This window comes from Plodia interpunctella, chromosome 5 (assembly GCF_027563975.2).
Source record: "Plodia interpunctella isolate USDA-ARS_2022_Savannah chromosome 5, ilPloInte3.2, whole genome shotgun sequence".
Taxonomy (NCBI): Eukaryota; Metazoa; Arthropoda; class Insecta; order Lepidoptera; family Pyralidae; genus Plodia; species Plodia interpunctella.
Genome location: NC_071298.1, coordinates 9,395,264 through 9,419,007, shown reverse-complemented (window position 1 = coordinate 9,419,007; position 23,744 = coordinate 9,395,264). Strand labels below are relative to the sequence as shown.

Sequence of the window (23,744 nt, the reverse complement as noted above, 5' to 3'; positions counted from 1 at the left end):
CGGATAATGTGCTGACCGAACCCTACGGAGCGAGTATTTTTGCGGATGTCATCATAGACGAACACCAGGGTCTCGTTGACCCAACCACCTCTTCTAACCTAATTATTCACAATATTTTCAGATTTGATCCTATCAGATTCCCAGCCATACTGGTAAGCCATCACCTATGATACCTCGAGATAGCTGGGCTGAGATGCAGAATTTGTTCACTTCATACATGGAAAGCGGACTCTGGGCTCCGACGTTATATGGCTTAGGAAAAAAGGCGAAAATGCTTAAAGATAAGGATATCTATTTTTTACATTAATAATCATATCAAAATGTTATTATCCATGATCTTTAGGTACTTCAATTACTTTGTGCACGATACGTTAACTTTTATCTCGGAAATATTTCTCTAAGTAAAACGGAGATTCGCATTTTATAGGGAAACTAGACCCTTAAGTTTTCTTAACCGAAAATTTTCACAAGCACTTTACTCGTAAATTATACACAATTACAAACATAAATTGTTTTCCAAAGTTTTTTTTATTTTAAAAATAAAATGTTTTAATGTCGTATTGTTGTTCGAGGGATGAAGGCTTTGAATGGAATTATTTGTTCTGCAAGGCGTCACCTCAACACCTTATGACCGAGAAGGTAAGGTAATTAAAAAGGTACCTAAGCCTACTTATAATTTTCGAGTTTTTTAAAATAAAAACTTGACGCATACGCCACAAAATGTCACAAACTTCATAACACCAATTTTGTCACATCACTAAATTCTAGTGAGCTAAAAGCTGACTCATCAAAATTTCCTCAAAATTATGAGTTGATATTCTCAAAAGTAAAAATTTTTTGGCCCAACTGACACAATGGCGTTGGATCTTGTTAGTATAGCTCAGCCACATTATATACCAGGGTAAGTAGACCCAACTTTAAGGACTCCTTGGCCCTCATCATCATCACGAGCATGGTGGTTGGGTTGGCTTTGGAACGTGGATTCCCGGTCTAAATAACCTTTATTCAAAATATAATTTTGTGTCCGAGTCGTGGTTGTGGTCGTGGATTATGTGTCATTACAAACTCAAAAATAAACCCCTTCCGCACGATACAATCTGATTTTCCAATTCGATTGACGATTGAATTGAGTTCAATCTGATCGTCCGTCCACCCACAGTATACAACTAAATCGCCAATTTCAGTATTTGATTAAGCAATTCCAAATCGGGCGATACCGACCACCTAATGACCTTTAGCCAAGTCACCTAAAGGCACCTGATATGAAAATTACGATCACCCGCCGCCATCCAGTGATAGGCAGTCGCATATACACTGGTGATCTAAATTTTCAGCAGGTTTCCTCACGATGTTTTGATGTCTATGAAAATTACTAAGAAGATAAGTATACCTACATGAGTTAGATTGACATACATCATATGGCACGAGTTCGAGAAGATTCGAACCTGGGACCCGTCGACCAAAGGCGGCCGTCTTAACCACCGCACTACCACCGGTCACTACCGGTACAAGTCCAAGTAACATTAATATATTATATTCCTTTTGCTACAAGCAATTTGGGATATAGAAAATAATAGGGGAGACCGGGTATAAAAGTAACGGCGGGTCAAAAGTAACAAATGCGCTATAGGTTTGTCTAATAATCGCAACGCCGCTTCGCTGCCGTCAGGTGATAGCCCCTCGTACCCCCCTCAACTGTATTCAGTCGCCGCGAGCGCCACGCGCAGTGATGTTGTGTTAGAGGACGCTACGTGATTTTACGAATGAAAAGTAAGTTTTTTTGCATTTACTTGTTTAATGTTTACGTAGTATAAAATAGTGATAATATTCTGATGATTTACATTGTGATTCTTGATCAAATTGATTGTACAGTGTTATAATTCGTTTTTGTCTAGCCCGTTGCGTTCGAAGGTTATGTTTCAAGTTTCGACAAAAATGTGATTGGGTACAAAAGTAACATAGGCCTATGAGTACGAAAGTAACATGTTACTTTTGTCCCCCCTCTGATTAACTGAGAATAATATTTTAATGCATACAATTATTTTCACAGAATGCCGCGACATCGCATCAGAAACACCTCACGAGGAACTACTGATATGGAAGTTTACCGAAAAGCAGCTGAAGAGCATTGCAAGGAAGGCACAAAAATAAGAGCCTTAGCAAGAAAATATAACGTTTGCCATGTAACGTTATACAGATACATAAAAAAAGTTAAGGCAGGGAATACTAATGCAGTTGTTGGCTACCGTTCTGTCAACCGTGTTTTTAGTTCTGACGAGGAAAAAGCTTTACAGGACTATTTGATTGAATGCTCTGGAGTTTATTTTGGATTATCTCCATGTGAAGTTCGTAAACTGGCATACGAGTTGGCGAACAAAAACAAAAAAAAATTTCCTGATAAGTGGCATGACACTCAAATGGCAGGTAAGGAATGGTTGACGGGTTTTTTAAAGCGACATCCAAGCCTTTCTTTGAGGAGTCCTCAAGCAACAAGTCTGTCCAGGGCCTCAAGTTTTAATGAACACAATGTAAATAAGTTTTTCGATAACCTTGGTAACGTTATGGACAGGTACAATTTTGAACCAAAAGATATCTGGAATATGGATGAAACGGGGGTGACCACTGTTCAGAAACCTAGCAAGATTATAGCTCAAAAAGGTATTAAGCAAGTAGGTGCAGTAACCTCAGCAGAACGTGGAAGATTAGTAACTGTTGCGGTCGCAATTAATGCTCAAGGAGGACACATTCCTCCTTTTTTTGTATTTCCACTAAAGCGATACCAAGACCACATGATACGAGAAGGTCCTGTAGGATGTGCTGGAGCTGGCAATAATAGTGGATGGATGCAGGAAGCAGAATTTTTGCTATTTCTAGAACATTTCAAAAAACAAGTAAAACCAACGGTTGAGCAAAAATGTTTGTTACTGCTTGATAATCATGCTTCGCATATATCGATCCTAGCTCTAGATTTCTGCAAAATGAATGGTATAGTATTGTTGTCGTTTCCACCTCACTGCACACATAAACTTCAACCTCTGGACAGAGCAGTATTTGGACCATTTAAGAAAATGATAAATACCGCTACAGATAACTGGATGCGAAATCATCCTGGCCAAACAATGACCATCCATTACATTCCAGGGATTGTTAGAGAAGCATTTCCTTTTTCTGTAACTGATAGAAATGCCATTGCCGGATTTACCTGTACCGGTATAAGCCCATTTAATAGAAATATTTTTACTGCTGTCGACTTTGCACCATCATCAGTAACTGACCGTCCATTACAAATTAATATTGAAATTCCACCAACTGATCCATGGCCCAGTTTTGATGTAACGTCTACAAAAGAAGTTGCTTCAGAAACTTCAGCAGACGTTCTTCCAACATCGAGTGACCAGCTTACAGACAGTATTAATTTGTCGAGCAAATCACAGTCTGCTCAAGATTTACCGGGCACGTTATTTGCTGAAGGTAATTCTTCATTAACTACCCCAGCTTCCGACCAAAGATCTCACTCGCCAGTTCCAGGACCGAGTGGATTACAACAAATCAGCTCTTCTCAATCATTTAATTTTACTCCTAAAGATCTTCGACCTTTGCCACAAGCAGGTCCGAGAACTGCTACGAATAAAGGACGTAAGAAGCGAAAGACAGCAATATTGACGGACACGCCTGAAAAAAATGCAATTGAAGAAGAGTACAAACAAAGAAACAAAGCCAAGAAGACGGTTTTACAAGCCGAAACTGAAAAACGCAAGAGGAAATTTATATCCACAAAAGGAAAGGGAAAAGGAAAGAAGACAAGGAAGGAAGATAAAGAAAATAATAAATCTGATGACGAAGATTGCTTCTGTCTTGTTTGTCTAGAAAGTTTTAGCAGTAGCCGACCAAATGAACAATGGACACAATGTATGGAATGTAAAATGTGGTCACATGTTGAATGCGTCAATGATGATGAAAATTATGTGTGCCATAACTGCGAGTCTGAATAGAAGACTGATAATGAATGGTCTGATTAGAAATAATATGTACAATTAGTAAGCCTACCTAATAATTGATCTCAATACCAAAACTAGAATTATTTGTAACGAGGAGTTAAAATATTGTTTTGTTTTCATTAACTATTATTTTTTGAGCATAAAAAGGCATAAGTTTATTTGTGTTATTAATACAAATTTTTCTAATAAATAATTTGTTGATTAAAGATATCGTTTTATATTGATTAGAAACCACTTCGTCCTGTTACTTTCGACCCACAGCTTGTTACTATCGACCTGCCAGCGTGGTCGAAAGTAACAACTGACCTTTTTTTTTAAAACCTTTGTAAGTCCTACAAATTTTGTAATAACAAGATAATTCGATACTCTAATTAAAGACTATAAATGAAATTTATATATGCCAACTTCGATTTTATCCAAATTATAAAAACCAATCAGTAACCAAGCCGAAAGTACAAAATGTTACTTTTGTACCCGGTCTCCCCTACCACCATAAATTTTTAATTATAATATGTGCATAGTATAGTCAAAACATAAAAAATCGAAATCCAAAATTTATCAAAAAAAATCTATAATAGTTAGTTATAATACTTCACCTGACTATTAGGCTTCTTAGTAAACCTTTACTAAGAAGCCAGGTTCAGTGTAGGGGTTCACACAAATTCGATTTTCATTGATAAATTCTGGCAATTCTTTTTTATTTATTTATTTTTTGCCTATATCATTGCACGCGAGAGCGAGAGAACACGACAAACCTATAAATTGGAATAATTTGAGTTTCAAACTACGTCCATAAGTTCATTGATATTTTGGGATAAACGCAAACCTCAATAACTTTGGTGATAGACGATGATATTAAATTTTAATTACTCACTTGTATTAATAGGGTCTTTAATATTATGCCTTTAATTCTATTGGCACAATTAAAAATTTATGGTGTATAATTTCAGTTACACCGGCCACTGCCCCGAGTACAAATACCGTATAGGCGACACCTACGGCTCCACGACACACAAGATCCTCCTGGACCCCAGCGTCCAACATTCAGAGAGGCTTGTGCTGTCTGACAGGACTGCAGATGACTTCCAGGTGCCTACTCCTTTCATCTTCTTCTCTATTGGACACTGAACGCTACTCCTTTCATGCTAATTAGCCAATGAATGGACTGAACTGAAATATGACATGTAGGGATACCGGTGATCGTGAGATGTGGAAATTAAAAATAGGAAAGCGGAGCGTGGTCTCCAACGTTCAATGCCCGTTGAAGAAGCCGAGAAAATGCTGTGATGAGAATGAGATGTCAATGATTGGACTGTAAATCTTATACCAATAATATTAGAATACTTATATACATTCAAGTCGCTGTGACTGATCAAGAGATCTGACTATCCAAAGCTATAAAAAATACAATAAAAGAAAATCCGTAAAAAATTTCAACCCGGATAACAACAGACTCAAAACTATGCTTGCTACATTCCCTCTGAATTGCAATAGATATTCTTTGGATCAGGCAATTCATTGCGTATCCAAACTACATGCGAAAGTCTGTCTGTCTGTTCCGCTGTCACGGCTACTTTTGGACCGATTTTGATGAATTTTGGTATAAGTACATATAGTTAAAGGTTCCCGTTCAAACATATCACTGTTTTTTTTTTTCAAAAATCAACCCCCATCTGACTATAATGAGAGTGAAAGTTTGTGTAGAAAGTACCGCTTTCGCATAAAAACTCATGCGGGCGAAGCCGTGGGCAAAAGCTAGTTTGCAATAAGTATATTTTTTATAAGTAGGTAACTTCTTATATTTGCTTTTACCTTTTGTCATAGCTATATTTCACAATGAAATTAATTGTTTTTCCTTTAGATATTCCGGCCCCCACAACATGACATCGACGTGGTCAACGCGAGGTTCAGGAATGGTGATCCAGTGTATAAACATCCTATGATACCGGGGTATGAGGGTGAGTACATGACTATCTTATTATATAAGTACTAACAGCCGTCCCGGCTTCGCTCGAGTAAAACCACGGGTAAAACCATAATGAATCTTTCTCAGAAATCATCGTATAGATAATCAGATTTAATTTATAATAATTGAAGTTTATGATTCGAACTATCAGTAGTAACAACGTGAATTCAATGGTGTTTATCGCTGAGCTGTCTACTCATACCTTTAGTTGACGAAATGTTGAATGGGATTATTGGTTATTTCTTTTCACCCTCACTTAACTACACTAAAGGTCAAATTTAAAAAAATCCTGAAACACGTGTTTCATTATTTTTGTTCCATAGCATTTGTGCCAAGTTTCAAGTAGATCATTAAAGATTTTCGTTATTTTTCATACAAACTTTACCCCCAATTTTTACCCCTTTAGGGGTCGAATTATGAAAATTCCTTTCTTGTCTGAGCACTACGGCGTAATAACTACGTAATAACCTAAAGCTACTGCCCAAATTTCGCGTTTATAGTTTCTATGGTTAAGGCTGGGCGTTGATTAGTAAAAAAACGCTATATGTAACTATAGTCGATTTTACTGGCGACAATCATAGTGAGCAACATTTATTTCTCACGTTGGTTTTAATGAAATTACATTTAAATTGGATCGCATTTTAATCTCTTTCATTACGTGCAAAAGACATCATCGCATCTAATTTTCTTCTAGAAAATTTTGATGTAAAAGGAACACACAGCATGTAGGTTATTTGGTGAAATCGTTGCATCTAGACAAAGGCTATACCCATGATTCAGTCACCAATGAGTCAGCTATCAGTTAGGCCTGCGGGGCAGCCTGAGGAATGCCTCAGTTTCCTGGGAATGTATGAAATACGAAGTATGAAACGCGTAAACATATCGTGTTTCATACCAAATGGAGCGGTCGGCTCGTGTATACGCTGATGACACTAAAAATTACCTAGCTGTACTTTGTAGATGACGCATTTGTTTTGATTTTTTAACCCACTTCTGAAGAGGAGGTTAGAGATTCGTTTTTTTCTTTCCTGTTTTCTTTTTATCGATACCTGCGCTGGTAAATTTTTGTTGAAGTAATACCTATTATCTGTGTTTGTTTATTTATATAAACAATTTATGGATACTCAAATTTCATCAAAATCGGTTTAGTGGTTTAGCCCTGAAAGCGGAACAGACAGACCTATAGACAGACTATTAGTATGAAAATATGGATAAGTAAGTAGTTATCACCTAAAACTAAGCACTCAGTGTAGGTATCGAGTAACAGCCAATATTAGTACATTAGTCACGTATACAGCTTCCCTATTAATTAACGGTCGACACTTCTTGTCTCTTGGCATTGGCACTCACCTGCCACACATATGTGTAGGTACCTATCTAGGTACCTAGACAATATGTATGTATGTAGGCACACATGTCCATCTAGGTAATTTGTCCACACACTATGAAGGTACCTAAGCCAGTAGCCTGATTTTGATGGAAATAACCTACCTAAGTACTTTACTTTTATTGAAACAATTGAAAATTTATAGCTGCATCCCGGGGCTTCGCTTCCGTGGGAATTTCGGGAAAAAAATATTTTACCCGTGTATCAAATTTCAAAACAATCCGTCCAGTAGGTTTTGCGTGAAAGAGTAACGAACATACATACATACATCCTCACAAACTTTCACATTTCGGTATAACATTATTGAATGGAAGTATTGGTATTGGTAGACCTTTAATAAAGAGGTGAGGAAAACATCTAAACAATAATATTAATATTACCTATAAGGTGAAAAGTATTGTATTTTTCTTTTGTAATGAAAAAATTCAAAAACTACTGTATAATGAAAATTAATTAATATTAAATATTAAATCTATACTATTATTATAATGAGGTAAGCGTTTGTGAGTTTGTATGTTTGAGGCGGGTAATCTCCGAAACTACCGAACCGATTTCAAAAATTCTTTCACCATTGGAAAGGTACGTTATCCAAGATTGCTATAGGCTATATTTTATCTCAAAATTTTCACGGGAGCGAAGCCCCGGGCAATATCTAGTAATATTATATTAATCTAGTCCCAAAAACGACTTTAGTATTTAGTGATATATAACCGACCTGAATTTCGTCAATTTATTTTATACTTACCTAAAAGAAAATTCGTATCCGTCGATCCATAATCGATATGCCGAAATTATTTTTAGGTGAGTTTATTATTCCTTAAAAATAATTTTATTGTATCATAGCTACAACATCGATGGAAGATCAGCCTTAGAAGCTCAATTAACAATTAAGTCCTAGCCTATTTGAGAAGGCTATTAACTTGATGGGAACTTTGAGTAATAAACATTTAGTACAAACGTGTTGAATGGGTAAATTTGCTATGAGGAAACTATAATCTGGAGAATTGATTATGTGATACCCAACTAAGAACACAGGCCAAGATAGTCAAGAAATCTGAATAGGAAAAACGAAACCTAAATAATTGTAATAAAATCCAAAATTGAATAAATATTGTGTTAATCAACGATTAAAATGATTAAGAATGAAAAATTTTTATATACTTAATAGTGTACCTACCTATACTTATAAAACTATTAAATCCACAATTTTCAATTGACGTCTTTGGTGATAGGCTGCGTTGAAGTGTGTTGCATCTCTCATCAACTTTTTTACGTCAATAAGTGCGATACTTATACTTATTTCATCAGAGTTGAATAAAGGTCAATAAGTGATATACTGCATCCAAAATTGAATAAAATTTGGAATTAGAATATAATAAACATTACGTTGAAATCAATCAGGATTCCTACCTCGACTCAACGCGCAATTCGGCCAGCGGTACACAGTAGCCGCCACCGAAGCCCTATCGGAGTTCCAGAGACTTCAGCTCAATCAACGAGCTGCCAGAAACCAATTGGAAAGGGTGGTCGACCTTCAAGCAGGATTAGGGCAGCCTTGGGACCTTGTTGACAGATTTGTAAGTGAAATTGTATGCGAAACATCTTGATGAAGATGGAAATTGCAAGAGAGAGAAAGGGGATGGATGAAGAGAGAAGAAAGGATGGAATTCTGAGATGGAATGTGAAAGAAGACTTGAATGAGAAGAGACGTGAGATGCATAATGAAATTGAAATCATTTTCAATGTTTGAATCTAAAACTTCACAATGATAATACCTGAAGACAAAAAATATTTAGACCAATTTAAATATGTTGAAAAACTGTGCTCATTTTTTTGTATTTTCGGTTTAGTCGGCCACAGCTGAATTCAAGCTACCCTTGGTGGTGGTGAGACCAGAATGTGCTGGCATCCTGAGGGACCTGCCCATGGACGAACCGAAATTATCTCCGGCCACCCATTCCGTCAGCCCTTACTTCATGGAAGATTCCAACCCGGATAAATTTATTAAGAAAGGTGATATGGATATATCGTACGCTTCCATCCATAAAATAATGACCATCGCATTGTTTAATCTGTTTAGACTTTAGTTTCACAAAATTCCTGAAGATGCATTTACACCAAGGAATTCCTTGGTGTTGCATTTACACCATTTTCTTCAGGAATTTTGTTATTTGTTATCTATAAATAAATTCATGACAATGTTTCAAACAACATTGTATTAAATATAAGTACATATGTTCGGTTACCAGCTATGGAACAGTTTGTTCTTGCAGCTAAAGTAGTTTGACTGGTTTATTTTCATAAATAATAGCTAATACTGATTATCAAGAACTGATTAGCTTATCTGGTTTGGGTTATATTTATGGGGATAATTACAACCAAAGTTTGGTATCTATTAAAGAAATTTGCAAATAGCAAAACTGGTTCAGCTATTTCTTTTTTTCAGTGAAGACGCTCACGAAGGCACGCTAATTATCTTTCTCAGACCATGGAAAATCTTATTTCAATGTTCTATCCCCATTCTCTGGCTGTCCTACCATGACATAATGATAATGATCATGCATGTTTGGCCTGTGGCCAGACTTTGGTGGACCGCCTTTTAATAGGGTATAATATAGAATCAACATTCGATATATATATTTCGACTTATAAATAATATTCGTGTTTAAAGTTCTGTAAATCCCAATTATGTAAATCCGCATAATGTTGTTTTTTTTTTTCTTATGAAACTATATGAGAACTTTTTTATATTTTTTTTTCTTTTCGTAACATTTTTTTATTATGACATGTGTTAGTTTATGTCAGTTTTTTAATCAATTTTAAACAAGTTTCGCAAATTTGGTGCACAATTTTTTAATATTCCCATGTCGTACGGAAAAATTCACGCCTCGTTTGTAAGAAATCAAATATGGGGATTTAACCCTTCCCAGTCCGTTCGTAAGTTATTTTTTATGATTTTAACTTTCTGACGATTCATTACAGGATTTGCTTAAATACTTATCTAAAAGAGATAAATGTACCTAGTTTAGATCTTAGTGTGTATTTATTTATTGTTAATTGGGGCACGCTGAGAGCTGATAAATAAAACACATAGTGTTAGTAACTAAATGACTTATATACATAATGTAGGTACATATGGTACACTGTAATGAGAGCATAGTTTTAAAAAATGATTTATCATACAGGTTTTGCTGGACATGTGCCCTATGGCTTCCAGCGATTTGGTGAATCATCTAAGAAACTCACAAACTCTGCGCTGTGTGACTTCTCTTCTAATTACCGAAGAAGACAGAGCACTGAATGGGCGCCAGTTAATGTAGTCAAGTAAGTATACCATTATAGGATGATTTATGCTGCCATATCTGAGATAAACAAGAAATAAGAATAGTAGGTACCTAGTAGGTAGTTAAAAACACTTTGCGAAATAAGTCCTTATTATTTTTTAAAACATTTCAAAATTAAAAAGTTAATGTCAAATCTAAACGTCACTGTCAAAAATCGTCACGCAAAACAACGAAACACGCGTAGTACCTATAATTCGCGTTTATTTTTGCGAAAAATACATTAATAAATCAGGATAATGACGAAAAAGAAGCCTCTTGCACACCTATCAAAGGAGGAGAAGATGGTGATAGTTATATCCGAGATAATCCAAGAGTTGTTGGTGGCGCATCGCCTAAACAAGGATGTTAACCTCAACAAGATGAAGACGAGGATTTCATCAAAATACGGTCTTGGAACATCTCCAAGACTCGTAGACATCATAGCAGCAGTTCCTGCAGATGCAAAGAGTATTTTATTGCCTAAATTAAAAGCGAAACCTATTCGAACTGCGTCAGGAATTGCAGTAGTGGCCGTTATGTGTAAACCACATAGATGCCCGCATATAAACTTCACTGGTAACATATGTGTATATTGCCCTGGTGGGCCGGACTCTGATTTCGAATATTCTACCCAGAGCTATACAGGTTATGAGCCTACGTCCATGAGAGCAATTCGCGCTCGTTATAACCCATATTTGCAAACGCGTCACAGAGTGGAACAGTTGAAACAACTGGGACACAGTGTTGATAAAGTGGAATTTATTGTGATGGGAGGAACATTTATGAGCTTACCTGAAGATTATAGAGACTATTTTATAAGGTAATTATTTTTTGTATCTGCGCAAGTTAATTGTTATTAGTACCTCCATCTAACAACATACAGTTTGAAGTACTATTATTAAAATTACATTTACAAATTCACAGAAATCTTCATGATGCATTATCAGGCCACACATCAAGCTGTGTAGCAGAGGCAGTGAAATATTCAGAGAAAGCTAAAACCAAGTGTATTGGCATAACTATTGAGACTCGGCCGGACTACTGCCTCCAAAGGCACATGAGTGACATGCTCAATTACGGATGCACTAGGTAAGAATGCTTCATGCTTTCTAAGGTGATATTAGAATTTGCTTTAATGTGTGTGTGTATGTGACTGATACTGATAGTAGACAATAATACAGTTGATAAGAAGAAGCACGTGTTAAATAATATTTAATAATAAACTGTCATAATTTCAGACTAGAAATAGGAGTGCAGTCAGTGTATGAGGACATTGCCCGGGACACAAATAGAGGACATACTGTCAAAGCTGTTTGTGAGAATTTTAATTTAGCTAAGGATGCTGGATATAAGGTGATTTTTAGAACCCATCTTTATTTCTTTTGAAGTCTTTATATCATGAGATGTAATTATTGTGTAATACAAAAAAAAAATAATAATAATAGACACAGCTTGCAGCTGAAGAATCTTTGAAAGTTCTATAGTCAATTTGAAATATAATGTCACTTAACCTAATATATTGTTAACTTTATTTGAAACATGTATTTTCAGATTGTTGCACACATGATGCCAGATCTACCTAATGTAGACTTTGAGAGAGATGTGGAACAGTTCATAGAGTTCTTTGAGAACCCTGCCTTCCGAGCTGACGGTTTAAAAATATACCCCACACTAGTGATCAGAGGCACAGGTCTCTATGAGCTGTGGAAGACTGGGAGGTACAGAAGTTATCCTCCGTCAACATTGGTTGATTTGATCGCAAAGGTTTTGGCTTTGGTGCCACCATGGACTAGAGTTTACAGGTAATCTAATTGTTTTGGATTACTATTGAAATGGACTTCCTTCAACCAAATCCAACCATCAAATGATGGTGATAAGTATTATCCATATCCATACTAATACTATAAATGTGAATATAGTGTTTCAACCTGTTCCGCTTTTACAGCAATACCGCTAGACCGATTTTGATGAAATTTGTTAGGCATGAAGTTAAAGACCCCCATTCAAACATAGGCTACTTATATTTTTCAAAATTTACTCCCAAATGACTATAATGCGGGGTTATAATACACGCGAGCCAAGACGCCTGAAAAAGATAGTATGCCATAAATAAATTAATTTAACCTTGCTCTATTATGTACATCTATTATGTATATGTATTTTCAGGGTACAAAGAGACATACCCATGCCACTAGTGTCGTCTGGAGTGGAGCACGGCAACCTGCGGGAGCTGGCGCTGGCGCGGATGGCCGACCTCGGCGCGGACTGCCGCGACGTGAGGACCAGGGAGGTCGGCATCCAGGAGATACACAACAGAGTGAGGCCTTATGAGGTGAATTACATTTTTATTATCCTCGTAGGCAGATGACGTGTAAAGCACTATGATGATTCACAACTTGTGAGTTTGCAGACCTGGCCGCTGTCTTAGGCCGCAATGTACGTCCTCGGTAGAATCTATCAACTTCATTTCTCGGTGAACAACTTATTATTTCACAATAATTTATTAGTATATGAATAGATTATTGATCTTATCTATGATGAGGTGGACTTGTCTGTTACATAAAAACCAGACCGGGATCAGCATAAAAAAATAAATATTGAAATTTTGATTCTACTGTGATTTTACTGCATGTCTGACGTCAATCCTCCTTGGGAATGAACATTGCTGCCTATCATCTGCCAAGACTGTGTATTTGTTTTATATGACATCCACGGGAGCATTTGGAGTGTTCCTAGGACTAGTTGTATTAGCTTTGTCTATGACAATTCCAATGATTTAAAAGCAGTATACTTAAGTGCCACTTTAATAAAGTTTGGTTGGCCTTCACCAGTGATAGTTTTAGCGCTCGAAACATGTTTTTATTGCGTGATTATATTTGCTTGTTGAAAAGATAATTACTACTGAGATCGTACTGAACCCTTTGGCAAACAACACAAAATAAATTAAACTTGTTTTAAAATTTTCAGATAGAGCTAATAAGACGCGACTACGTCGCCAATGGTGGTTGGGAGACGTTCATATCCTACGAAGACCCCGACCAGGACATCCTAGTGGGTTTGCTCCGGCTCAGGAAATGTGCTGCGGACACATACAGGCCGGAGCTGAAGCCCGGGTCCAATGCCAACTTCAAACAGTGCAGTATTGTCAGGGAGCTGCATGTTTATGGATCTGTTGTGCCTGTGAGTAGTCACTTATTATTTTATTACAAAGCAGTTTTGAAAGATGAGGTTGTCAATTGATCTGTATTTATTTTAGCGAGGTATTTCTTTCCAATTCGTGATTTGCTGATTATTCAATACCTAATAGTCACCTTTTACTTTTGACTTTTAGGTGAACGCCCGCGACCCTACAAAGTTCCAACACCAAGGCTTTGGCATGTTATTGATGGAAGAAGCGGAAAGGATCGCTCGTGAAGAGCACGGTTCTGATAAAATGGCTGTAATATCAGGCGTTGGCACTAGGAATTACTATGCGAAGATTGGATACCATCTAGAAGGGCCTTATATGGTGAAGATGCTCGTTTGATGTTGTAAATAAATTATTTTATCAATGTTGTATGTTTTTTTTTATTTTTCTGATCGGTTTCAGGTTGATATTGTAAAGGTCATATCATATTTAGTCATATCTAGTAGATGGTCATATCTAGTCTTATGATATTATGTCACCGCTTGAGAAGCACGTTAACACTAGGCTGTCGTCGTGGTGTTTCATTCACCAATCATAAGTACAATATGCAGTTGAGTAATTCAAGAAGATCCTCGTATTCCTGAATCAATGATAACTGCATATAATAAGAACAACATTTCTGGCTTGACGTTGTCAAAGAATCGTCTTTGACAACGTTGTATATCGATACAAGCTAATTATCTGACAAAGGGTAAGAAGTGGAGAAGAAAAAGTAGGGAAGTGGACCTTGAGCTCCGACGTTTCACGGCTCAGGAAGACATCGCGAAGAGCGTTTTTCCAATGAAAGGAGGAAGTAAGAACAGAAAAGGCTGTTTCTGCATCTTACGGCAAATTTATATTGAACACTCCATTTTTTCCTAAACATTACCTCTAATCCTTCCTATACTCCCTTCCACCCCCGCAGACCCGACCCGCCGCTGTCCATCAACCCCACGGAGCTGTACCACAAGCACGTGGGCATGTTGCCCAACTACGCGGGTCACGTGCCTGGCGCTATGTTCAGGTATAATATTTTTTCTGTTTCCTGTGGCCAGCATTTGATTTGTTTTTAAACTTCGTACACATAAATACATAGGTATATGATTAACGGGACTTAGCATTTAATTTTTCTATGGAGATCATGTATTGTAATGGCTACATACTTATAGTGTTTTTAAAGTTCGTTGCTTTGAACACAAAACTTCATTATATTAGTAACATCAATTTTCTATGTATTTTAACATTTTTATGGTTATCACTTTTTCTGAACTGTGGGCGAAGTGCGGGTTAGCATTTTACTTCTCACCATCGAATCGATTCGAAATGAGACAGCGAACCAATCACATTGTGCCATTGTGACGCAACGACCACCACACTGCAATGTGATTGGTTCGCTGCGTCTTACTTCGAATCGACTCGATGGTGAAAAGTGAAATGCAAACCCACACTAAGCCCTCTCCAAACTTTAACGGGCCATATATTATTGGCAAACAGTAATAATCTTAATTCTAATGCAGGCATTAAAAACAAATTTGTGTTTAAAAACAATTCGCTTTAGTCTTTGTTTTTCCCGAAGGTTGACTGGTAGAGAATGCTTTTAGCGTTAAGTCCGCCTATTTAACCAATTTTGGTAAATAAAGTTTGAATAAATAAATAAAGATTGAATAAAAACAAATTTGTGGGGAATGGTAAATTTATATGATCTTTATTCAGAAGGAAGTCGGCGGAGACACAGTTAATAAAATATTCCATTCGGACGCATGAGATTCCCAATAGTGTATGTTTGTCCTACATTATTATATATCTATCTGACATTATATTTATATAACAGGTTTGGGAAAACGTACGGGAACGACACACGAGACGCCAAACGGTGGCTGCGTGGAGATTTCGCCTGATTTCAACGTTTGGATCTTACAAGCGACTTTCATATTTATTTATATCGGCATACGATCCAAAACCGGAGTGTTGTTAATTTTGGATGAGAAATTTTACATCTTGCGGAACAAAATAAACATTTGAAACTATAAAATGTTTTATTTCATTAATGGCTGATTTTTGGGGGTCACAACGTATTGCAACACAATAACACTTAAAATATAAGTATCACAAAAATAATCTATTTTGTCTTTTGGTGCCATTCTTGAAGTAGTGTTCCAGTTTGCGCTAAAACTTCGTCTTTCTGAAAGAAGAATAGAATGTTGATCAGTTTGTTCTCCAAACCACAATCTCGTGCAGGCATGTCAAACCTGCCTGGAACTTTATGCCGCAGTAATAGGGTTCAATTTTCCATGATTATGGGAAGGTTGTATTACTAACGAGGCTTTTGCCTAACAGTTGCACCTGATAGTTAAATACAAACCAGACAAAGATCGTGTGAAATAATCATCAATAAAGGTGAAAATTTTCCTCCGATTCAATGCATACGTCAATTCAATACACGGAATTTTTAAATAGTAACTAATAAATATTTGTTAAAATTCATTTCGTATATTTTTTGGCGTAATTACTTACAGTTACGAGATTCATACAACTCGATGACCTTGCTAAAAGCGAAACAGCCGCCAGGCGTCGAGAAAGCAGTCACGGTTGTCACAAAATATGAAACATGTGATACTATATCTGTATCACTTTAGTTACTTATCGCCACTTGACGCTGCGGGGAGGGGGTTGATCCTAACCCCCTCCCCGCATCTGTCAGCCCCCCACGATTGCCTTATACCGCCTCCAAGGCGTTCGAAATTCAATTTTGAGTAGGCAAATAGTTAATTCGGCTGTGCTATTATCATGCCAAATACAATGTTAATATTTCTCACCTTTATAAAACAGAATCTGATGTAGTTTTCCCCCAAATGCTTGTGGTCCTTGGAGTAGAATGCTGTCATCGGAATGGTCAGGATGCTGGCTTCTTTGGCGAATTTCTTTGTGAATCTAGTGTCCTTATATTTGTCTTTTTCTGTACTCAGGTCCAATTTATTTGCTGTAAAAATAAATGATAAATATTATGGTTTTATTCAAATTTATGATTAAACCTACATGTATGTATTTATGTGATCACTTGTAATGCTTGTTTTTGTAAAAATATTTTGATCGATCGTATGAGTTCCTCCTTTTGTTTTTTTTTTGTACGTTTGAAAGCAGTTTGTTTATTTATTTTGTTTATTAGGCACACAAACAGAATACAGATAATACAGTACATAATTTCATTTAACAATAGTTTTAAACTAATATATAACCCAATACAGTGTACACAGCATAACAATAAATTTATTGAATAAGCAAGCCTTAAATAAATGTATAATGCCTTAAGTATTTCTAGATAATCTATGGTCGTGCCTGTTGACGTCAGCTGTCACGGACTTCCGTCCGCAGGTGTCACGATGACAGATATACACGGACCGGAATATATCTGTCATCGTGACACCTGCGGGCGTTTTCGAAGTCGTCGAAATTAAAATATTCCAATAATAAATAATATTGGCTAAATTAGATACAATACAAGTCAAACAACAAACTTGTCGACAATTCAACGAGTTCCAAGGACCCGCACACAATTTGGGATGGTTTATTATCACCTAGGTACCTATTGTCTTTGTCGTAACCACTTGGCCAAAATTTCATTTTTTAGCTTTCAATGTTATGGAGTCTTAACTCTGTTTTCAGCTATATGATACTGACTTTCCCATTTATATAGTAGCAGTGTGGATGAATATGGATATAATCCGCCATACTGAATTTATAATCACGTCACATACTTATCTATGTGGCCCGCGGAAAAAGGTGTTTAAGAATTATGGTGGTATAAAGAAACTTGACATACAAACATGAACACTGAAAACATAACACCTTTTTGGACAGTCGAGTAAAAATAACTCACCAATATTGGAGTACTCGGCAGTAATGAAGTACCCTCCCTCCGGTAAGGTGGTAAGGAAGCCATTATCCTTCAATATCCTGTCCAGCACGTCACGCTTGGCTAACAGCTCCCGCGCCAGGGAGAACATGTAGCACTCTGGCGTCTTCCATCTGGACAGTTCGAACTCTATGGCGCGCCCAACTGCTTCCTGCCAACGAGTGTTGTGAAAGAATTTTAAAATATTTAAAAACTTTATTGCACAAGATTAAAAATAAACGTTAACGTTAACAAACATTATGTACAAAAGTTGGACCTAACACCATATGACATTCTAAAAAAATAAATGCACTTTACAATTTTGAAGATTGTGATTTTATATCAGATTTATTTATAAGATATTTTATATCATTGGCAGCCGATAGGCAACCATGGTATTTTCAAGTCGACGTCAAGGAGGCGACTTAGTGCGGGTTTGCATTTTACTTTTCAATCATCGAATTGATTCGAAGTGAGACGCAGCAAACCAATCACAGTGTGCCATTGTGACGCCACGACAATCACACCGCAATGTGATTGGTTTATTGCTACTCACTTCGAATCGATCTAATCGTTAGAAGTGAAATGCAAACCCGCACTAAGTCGCCTCCTTGACGTCGACTTGTTGAGAATACCATGGTTGCCTATCGGCTGCCAACGACAGGGACATATGTCCACTTAGTTGCCTCGATGGATTATAGGACGAAACCAAACACCACTTAGGGTGTTACAAAATAACGAATTTACACCAAATAGGTTACCCACTAAAATACCGCTTTGGAATTTAAAAAAGTAAACAATATTGACATGTCAATTAAGGCTGACTTAATTATTATTATCCAAAAACACATAATAATTTGGAAAAATGTTAAAATAATTTCGAACATATACCTGAACAGGTGTGCAGTGAGTATAAACACAGTTTTGATGTACGATTTGCAAATTCTTGATGAGGTTGGCGGGGCCGTACGCCCAGCCGACTTTCCAGCCGGTCACTGAGAACATCTTGCCGGCTGAACCGATTGTGATGGTGCGCTCCCACATGCCGGGCAACGTCGCTGTGGATACACGTGTGGTGAGAAACTAAACTCTGAAATACGCGTGGTGAGAAACGAAGTTCTGGAATTCACATGGTGAGAAACTAAACTCTGGAATATACAGTACACACTAGTATTAATAATCCGAGATTGATCCCGCCATTTTGATATTAACAAATTATTATTATATATTTTGCCGCCACAAAATCTTTTGACCCTTATAATAGCGTGTCGCTTTTTACAATGCTCACGTTTTCCGTATAGTACCGTAGTAGTATGTTTGATCTCGGGTTATTAACTATATCTATTCTAAATTTCTTCTAAATCGGCCCAGCGGTTTAACCGTGAAAGCGTGACAAAAAGACAGACACGATAGGGCACAGGACTTCTTTTTATAATATGTACCTAAGGATATATCTTCATAAATTCGTTGCTCAAGTTGCGTTGAAGTGGATGTAAACTGCCCAATTGACGACCACGGTGGCGCAGTGGTAAAGTGCGCTTGCCTATGAACCGAGAGGTCCCGGGTCGATCCCCGGTCGGGTCATGATGGAAAATGATCTTTTTCTGATTGGCCCGGGTCTTGGATGTTTATCTATATATGTATTTGTTACAAAATATAGTACCGTTGAGTTAGTATCCCATAACACAAGTCTCGAACGTACTTTGGGGCTAGCTCAATCTGTGTGAATTGTCCTAATATATTTATTTAACAAAAAAAAGACCGAGAGAGATGGCAGAAACTGGGGGAGGCCTACACCCTATAGGTTGAAAATGGCTAAAGAAGAAGAATGTTGTTAATAACCTATCCTGATATGTTTCAACGGCTCGAACACCATCCACTCGTACACCTCATCCGAGACACACAGCACGTTGTACTTCTTGCACAAGTTCGCTATCTTCTCCAACTCCTCTCTGGTGAACACCTTCCCCAGGGGATTGTGGGGGGTGTTCAGAATGAACATCTTTGTACGGTCACTGAAAAGAGACTCCAGTTCTTTCTCGTCGATATACCATTCGGCCGACGTCATTTTGTCGTGTATTTTTTTCTGTAAGAAGAGAAAATATATATTTTGAAATGTATTACATTATTATTTTTTTACGCCGACCTTCTCTATCCTGTGCTAATCTAATCCACGCACGACCTGCGACTTTAGTGATCGTGCTGCTGGACTGTCTTACCCTGTAGCCAATCCAGGCCAACCAAAGTTGAAAAAAATAAACAATATGACATATTGTTTGGTTGTGGATACAGAAGTTATTGAAATAATTTGAATTCTATACATCGTTCCAACGTATCGTCGTAATCGTATCGTCTTATCGTTCTTATCAATGATGATACTAAAAAAAATGTAATACGTATGATGTAACAGCGGTCATGGTCTTCATGGGCGATAAGTATTTTAAGTCCTAATTTATTTCGATGATATAACACTCTCGTTGTTATCACTGGTGTGGTGTAGCAAGTGCCTATTACAATTTGAAGATACCTAACATGGTAATTATTATACTTTTTACCCATTATTATTAACCACTTATTCTATTGACAATATATTGAATCTATTTTAAAAAGTCATGAAGGGTTCCATAGCAGCAAACATAGATTTATTAAGAAAAAGGTGGCTGTGACATACGGACGGACGGACAGACAGACAGACATGACGAATCTATAAGCGTTCCGTTTTTGCCATTTGGCTACGGAATCCTAAAAAGAACTAAATTGTACAATAAATGATGATGTTACACTGAATATTGAGGTATTAAATCAAAATTATTAGGCCTCCAACTTTTTTGAAAACTGAGTTTTGTATGGACGGTATACGACGAAGTAAAACGAAAATAACACAAAGTAAAAAAGTCAAATTAATCAATATCTAAATTAGAGATTTATTAAGAGAAGTGGCTGAGCGAAAGTTTTCATAACCAAGGCAACAAGTATTCGACCCACATGATGGAAAGTGGTCACCGCATTCTATGGACGCTCGCAACATTAAATGAATCTTTTCATGCTCTTTTTTAAGAACTCCGTGTTTTAATGTCTAGGCAAAGCTAAGGAGCTCATCTCACAACTGCAGAGTATCTACTTACAGGCTTCAAAGCGATGAATTTGGCTTTGCCTCCAGCTGCCAGTATCATGGGATCGTAGCAGTCGTAGAATGGTTCAATTACTATTACCTCGTCTCCTGGTTCCACATGACCTGTAATTAAAGGTTCTCTATTGATTTTGTTTTGTCCGAATCACACACATATCATTTTGCCAATATTTGAATATTTTGGATATTGTTCAATCTAGTTGTAACATTACCTAAAATGGTTGTAAACAGAGCTTCATATGCTCCAACAGTAACAATGATCTCACTCATTGGATTTATCTCCCTATTGATCAATGGTGAATATAGTTTTGCTAAGCTCTGCACTAGTCTTGGATGGCCCTGAAATTTTGAACAAGTTTAATTTTGGATTTTTTCTTCAATTTTGTGCCAATTGGTATACATTACAGCTCTTGGCAAAATTTCTCCCATTTAGAATTACGGTATGTCATAGTCACACACACATATCACACATGTGACATGGATCCCTCACTTCATATACTCCCCTGGATGTGACATTGGCTCGCATAGGTTATAGGCAATAACAGCATTCCCAAAGACAGTTAAAGTCAGGTAAGCCGCCGGTCATAAAAAATAAAATAGACTTAAAAATTTAAAGGTACATTTTAAAGCAGACTCTGGGCATTGGCCCAGAAATGTACCTTTAAATGCCCCAATGGGCATCACAATGAGAGATAGTATATCAATATGTCACAACAGTATAAGTAAATAGTTATTACTTCTACACCGCATAATAGTGTAGAAGCAAAATTACCATTATATTATACTCACCAAACATAACATCATTTGATAACAAAATGTGACACACTTACAAATGATAACCTTGTTACCTATGAATAAATTCTAGCTTATTACAATGGTTGATGAGATTAAGTATGAAGTATAAATAGTACATATAGGATATTTTTCTCATTATTAACTTTTGAATTTAACAAATCAAATAAAACTTTATTTTTTTTAAATGTTCTTAAATCATTTGAGCAGCTGTTACCCATTAAAGGGAAAATAGCAGTTAGAAGAGCAAGAAGAAAGCAAGTAAGGGTTTAGTTAGACTATATAAAGGAGAAGGCAAAAGCTGTATGTGTGTAGAAGGAGGTCAAAAGGATGACTGAGGATAGACAGATATGGAAGTCACTCCACAGACAAGAACTATGTTTAATTAAAAGTAAAACAACTGCAAGCTAAAAGGAAAAAGTGTCAAATACACTCTTTTTCACTAATTTCTATTGTATTGAGTGAAATAGCACATTCTCGATCCCACTCACAGAAATTGTAATGAAAAGTAAATACTTTCAATAACATTGTGTAAATGCTACTAATGTTTCTATGAATCTTGGTATCTATAATAAAAGATTTTTATTTTATTTATTTTATTTTAAATAATAATACATTGCACATTAAATGTTCTGTAGTGTGATTGTAGCTAAAAGACAATAAAATTCTACTTACAAATCCTCTTGTATACTGGTTCATCAAAGGATTTTCTGACAAGGCAGCTTCGGCCAGTGCCTTGGGAACATGACTCGGGCAATGATAGTCTGGCAAACCTTGCCCAAGGTTGAGCTTCGGTTTGACTTCGGTTATGAATTCATTGTATTCTATCCTGGAAATGTCAATCATACATTTAATTTTTTTAGCTATTGAAATACCTATGTGATTTAAGTGTATTTTTCTTTACTTTTTTAAAAATATAATAGCAATTATTTTTTGTTGACAGGTTTGCCTGGAGCAACCTATGTTAGACCATATTATATGCTATGTAGATTATAAAAAATCTATACATATAATAGAAAAAAATTAGGCATGCTATAATTATGAAAAATGTAAGGTTTTAATACTAACCAAACGCTTTTTTCGCCGGTTCCGTATCGGGCAGGCAGTCTAATTTTATCACTAATGTTTGTTTGCATCTTTGTTGTTGCAAATTTTTTGATATCAACTTGCTTCACAGCAACCCTGCGTAATTCCACAACACTGCACAGCACTCGTTTCCTAATAAACATGTTAAAATAAATGCAAAGATATAAAAGTAAATATATTAAAACTGAAATGACGGATAAAAATTATGTAAACGTCAAACAGCTGATAAACATACGTCGCTCAAATCGCAAATAATACGTCACCTCTAGCCAAATATCTTTTGACGATTCATTTGCATAATTTTATAATGTAATAATCTCGTAATTATATACGAATATCTCGTTTATCCTTTGCATTATCACAATATAAACAAATTAAAACATAACCTCTTCTATTAAATTATTGTCAGAATGACGTCTGACGTGCATGACGTGACGAGCGAGCGAGATAGTCTAGTCAGTGTCAAATTGGTGTCAAGTGTAATTGTAAAACAATTTGTAAGAACATTAAATCATACAGCCAAAACAATAGTACTATGTTTAGTAATAATAATAGTATTTTTAGTACATACCTATTCTATTTATTTTATCTAAATTCTGTGACATTGAGTTATAATACTAAGTATTTTCAAATTTTGGAGATAAATTTACGCGAAAGTACCTATCTAAGTCTTACTAGATTATATAATGCTTCCAAAAAACAAATGAATGAATAATTTATAGATAACTATATTTACCTATCTATATTAAAAGTTTGTTTAATCTTAATTCAGAATAATAAAAAAACTGAGTCTAAACCCAAAATAATAACAAAAAAGTAAGTACCTTCCATACACACACAAAGTCCGTTTTACCCACTTTCGAAAACCAATACGAAATTGATGATTTATAACTTCCAAATTTGCTGACTATAACCAGGGCACTAACAGGGTACAGTTGGTTAGCAACACCAAGTTCTAACTCTGACTAAACCACAAAACAAGATTTCAATGATAACTTATGATT

At 36.3% G+C, this 23,744-nt stretch overlaps 3 protein-coding genes and 1 long non-coding RNA gene across 5 annotated transcripts; 3 read left to right on the top strand and 1 right to left on the bottom strand.

Moving 5' to 3' along the window:
• Positions 1-713: 713 nt before the first annotated feature.
• Positions 714-15,872, top strand: LOC128669952 (CIMIP2 protein GA14893-like). The gene is made up of 8 exons (XM_053745225.2): positions 714-901; positions 4,949-5,087; positions 5,860-5,956; positions 8,753-8,928; positions 9,202-9,364; positions 10,537-10,675; positions 14,766-14,864; positions 15,672-15,872. The coding sequence occupies exons 1-8, from the start codon at positions 855-857 to the stop codon at positions 15,736-15,738; spliced, it is 927 nt and encodes a 308-aa protein (XP_053601200.1). The 5' UTR covers positions 714-854; the 3' UTR covers positions 15,739-15,872.
• On the top strand, positions 10,836-14,230 carry Elp3 (Elongator complex protein 3). The gene is made up of 7 exons (XM_053745222.2): positions 10,836-11,494; positions 11,599-11,763; positions 11,913-12,027; positions 12,226-12,476; positions 12,841-13,006; positions 13,642-13,854; positions 14,006-14,230. Exons 1-7 carry the CDS (start codon positions 10,932-10,934, stop codon positions 14,198-14,200), a joined length of 1,668 nt encoding a protein of 555 aa, XP_053601197.1. The 5' UTR covers positions 10,836-10,931; the 3' UTR covers positions 14,201-14,230.
• Positions 15,858-23,164, bottom strand: LOC128669951 (kynurenine aminotransferase-like). Of its 2 annotated transcripts, none has more exons than XM_053745224.2 (10): positions 22,976-23,164; positions 22,723-22,872; positions 22,330-22,483; positions 21,075-21,201; positions 20,858-20,967; positions 19,575-19,818; positions 18,624-18,790; positions 17,718-17,904; positions 16,657-16,820; positions 15,858-16,022 (listed from the first exon to the last, which is right to left on the bottom strand). In XM_053745224.2, exons 2-10 carry the CDS (start codon positions 22,788-22,790, stop codon positions 15,960-15,962), a joined length of 1,284 nt encoding a protein of 427 aa, XP_053601199.1. In that variant the 5' UTR covers positions 22,791-22,872; positions 22,976-23,164; the 3' UTR covers positions 15,858-15,959. The 2 variants fall into 2 exon arrangements, with proteins under 2 accessions (XP_053601199.1, XP_053601198.1); XM_053745223.2 differs by having other exon boundaries at positions 23,004-23,164.
• Positions 17,253-18,059, top strand: LOC128669953 (uncharacterized). The gene is made up of 2 exons (XR_008404710.1): positions 17,253-17,419; positions 17,504-18,059. It is a non-coding gene; the product is annotated as an uncharacterized LOC128669953 (long non-coding RNA).
• Positions 23,165-23,744: the final 580 nt, after the last annotated feature.

Excerpts from the sequence above, each read along its gene's own strand:
- LOC128669952 (XM_053745225.2), top strand. The coding sequence starts at position 855 with ATGGCGTTGGATCTTGTTAGTATAGCTCAGCCACATTATATACCAGG. Across the intron at positions 9,365-10,536 it reads GGATAAATTTATTAAGAAAG|GTTTTGCTGGACATGTGCCC; the intron begins GTGATATGGATA and ends TTTATCATACAG. Across the intron at positions 10,676-14,765 it reads GCGCCAGTTAATGTAGTCAA|ACCCGACCCGCCGCTGTCCA; the intron begins GTAAGTATACCA and ends CCACCCCCGCAG.
- Elp3 (XM_053745222.2), top strand. The coding sequence starts at position 10,932 with ATGACGAAAAAGAAGCCTCTTGCACACCTATCAAAGGAGGAGAAGATG. Across the intron at positions 11,495-11,598 it reads TATAGAGACTATTTTATAAG|AAATCTTCATGATGCATTAT; the intron begins GTAATTATTTTT and ends ACAAATTCACAG. Across the intron at positions 12,028-12,225 it reads CTAAGGATGCTGGATATAAG|ATTGTTGCACACATGATGCC; the intron begins GTGATTTTTAGA and ends ATGTATTTTCAG.
- LOC128669951 (XM_053745224.2), bottom strand. The coding sequence starts at position 22,790 with ATGCAAACAAACATTAGTGATAAAATTAGACTGCCTGCCCGATACGGA. Across the intron at positions 20,968-21,074 it reads TCTGTTTACAACCATTTTAG|GTCATGTGGAACCAGGAGAC; the intron begins GTAATGTTACAA and ends CTTTAATTACAG. Across the intron at positions 18,791-19,574 it reads GTTGAAACATATCAGGATAG|CGACGTTGCCCGGCATGTGG; the intron begins GTTATTAACAAC and ends GTGTATCCACAG.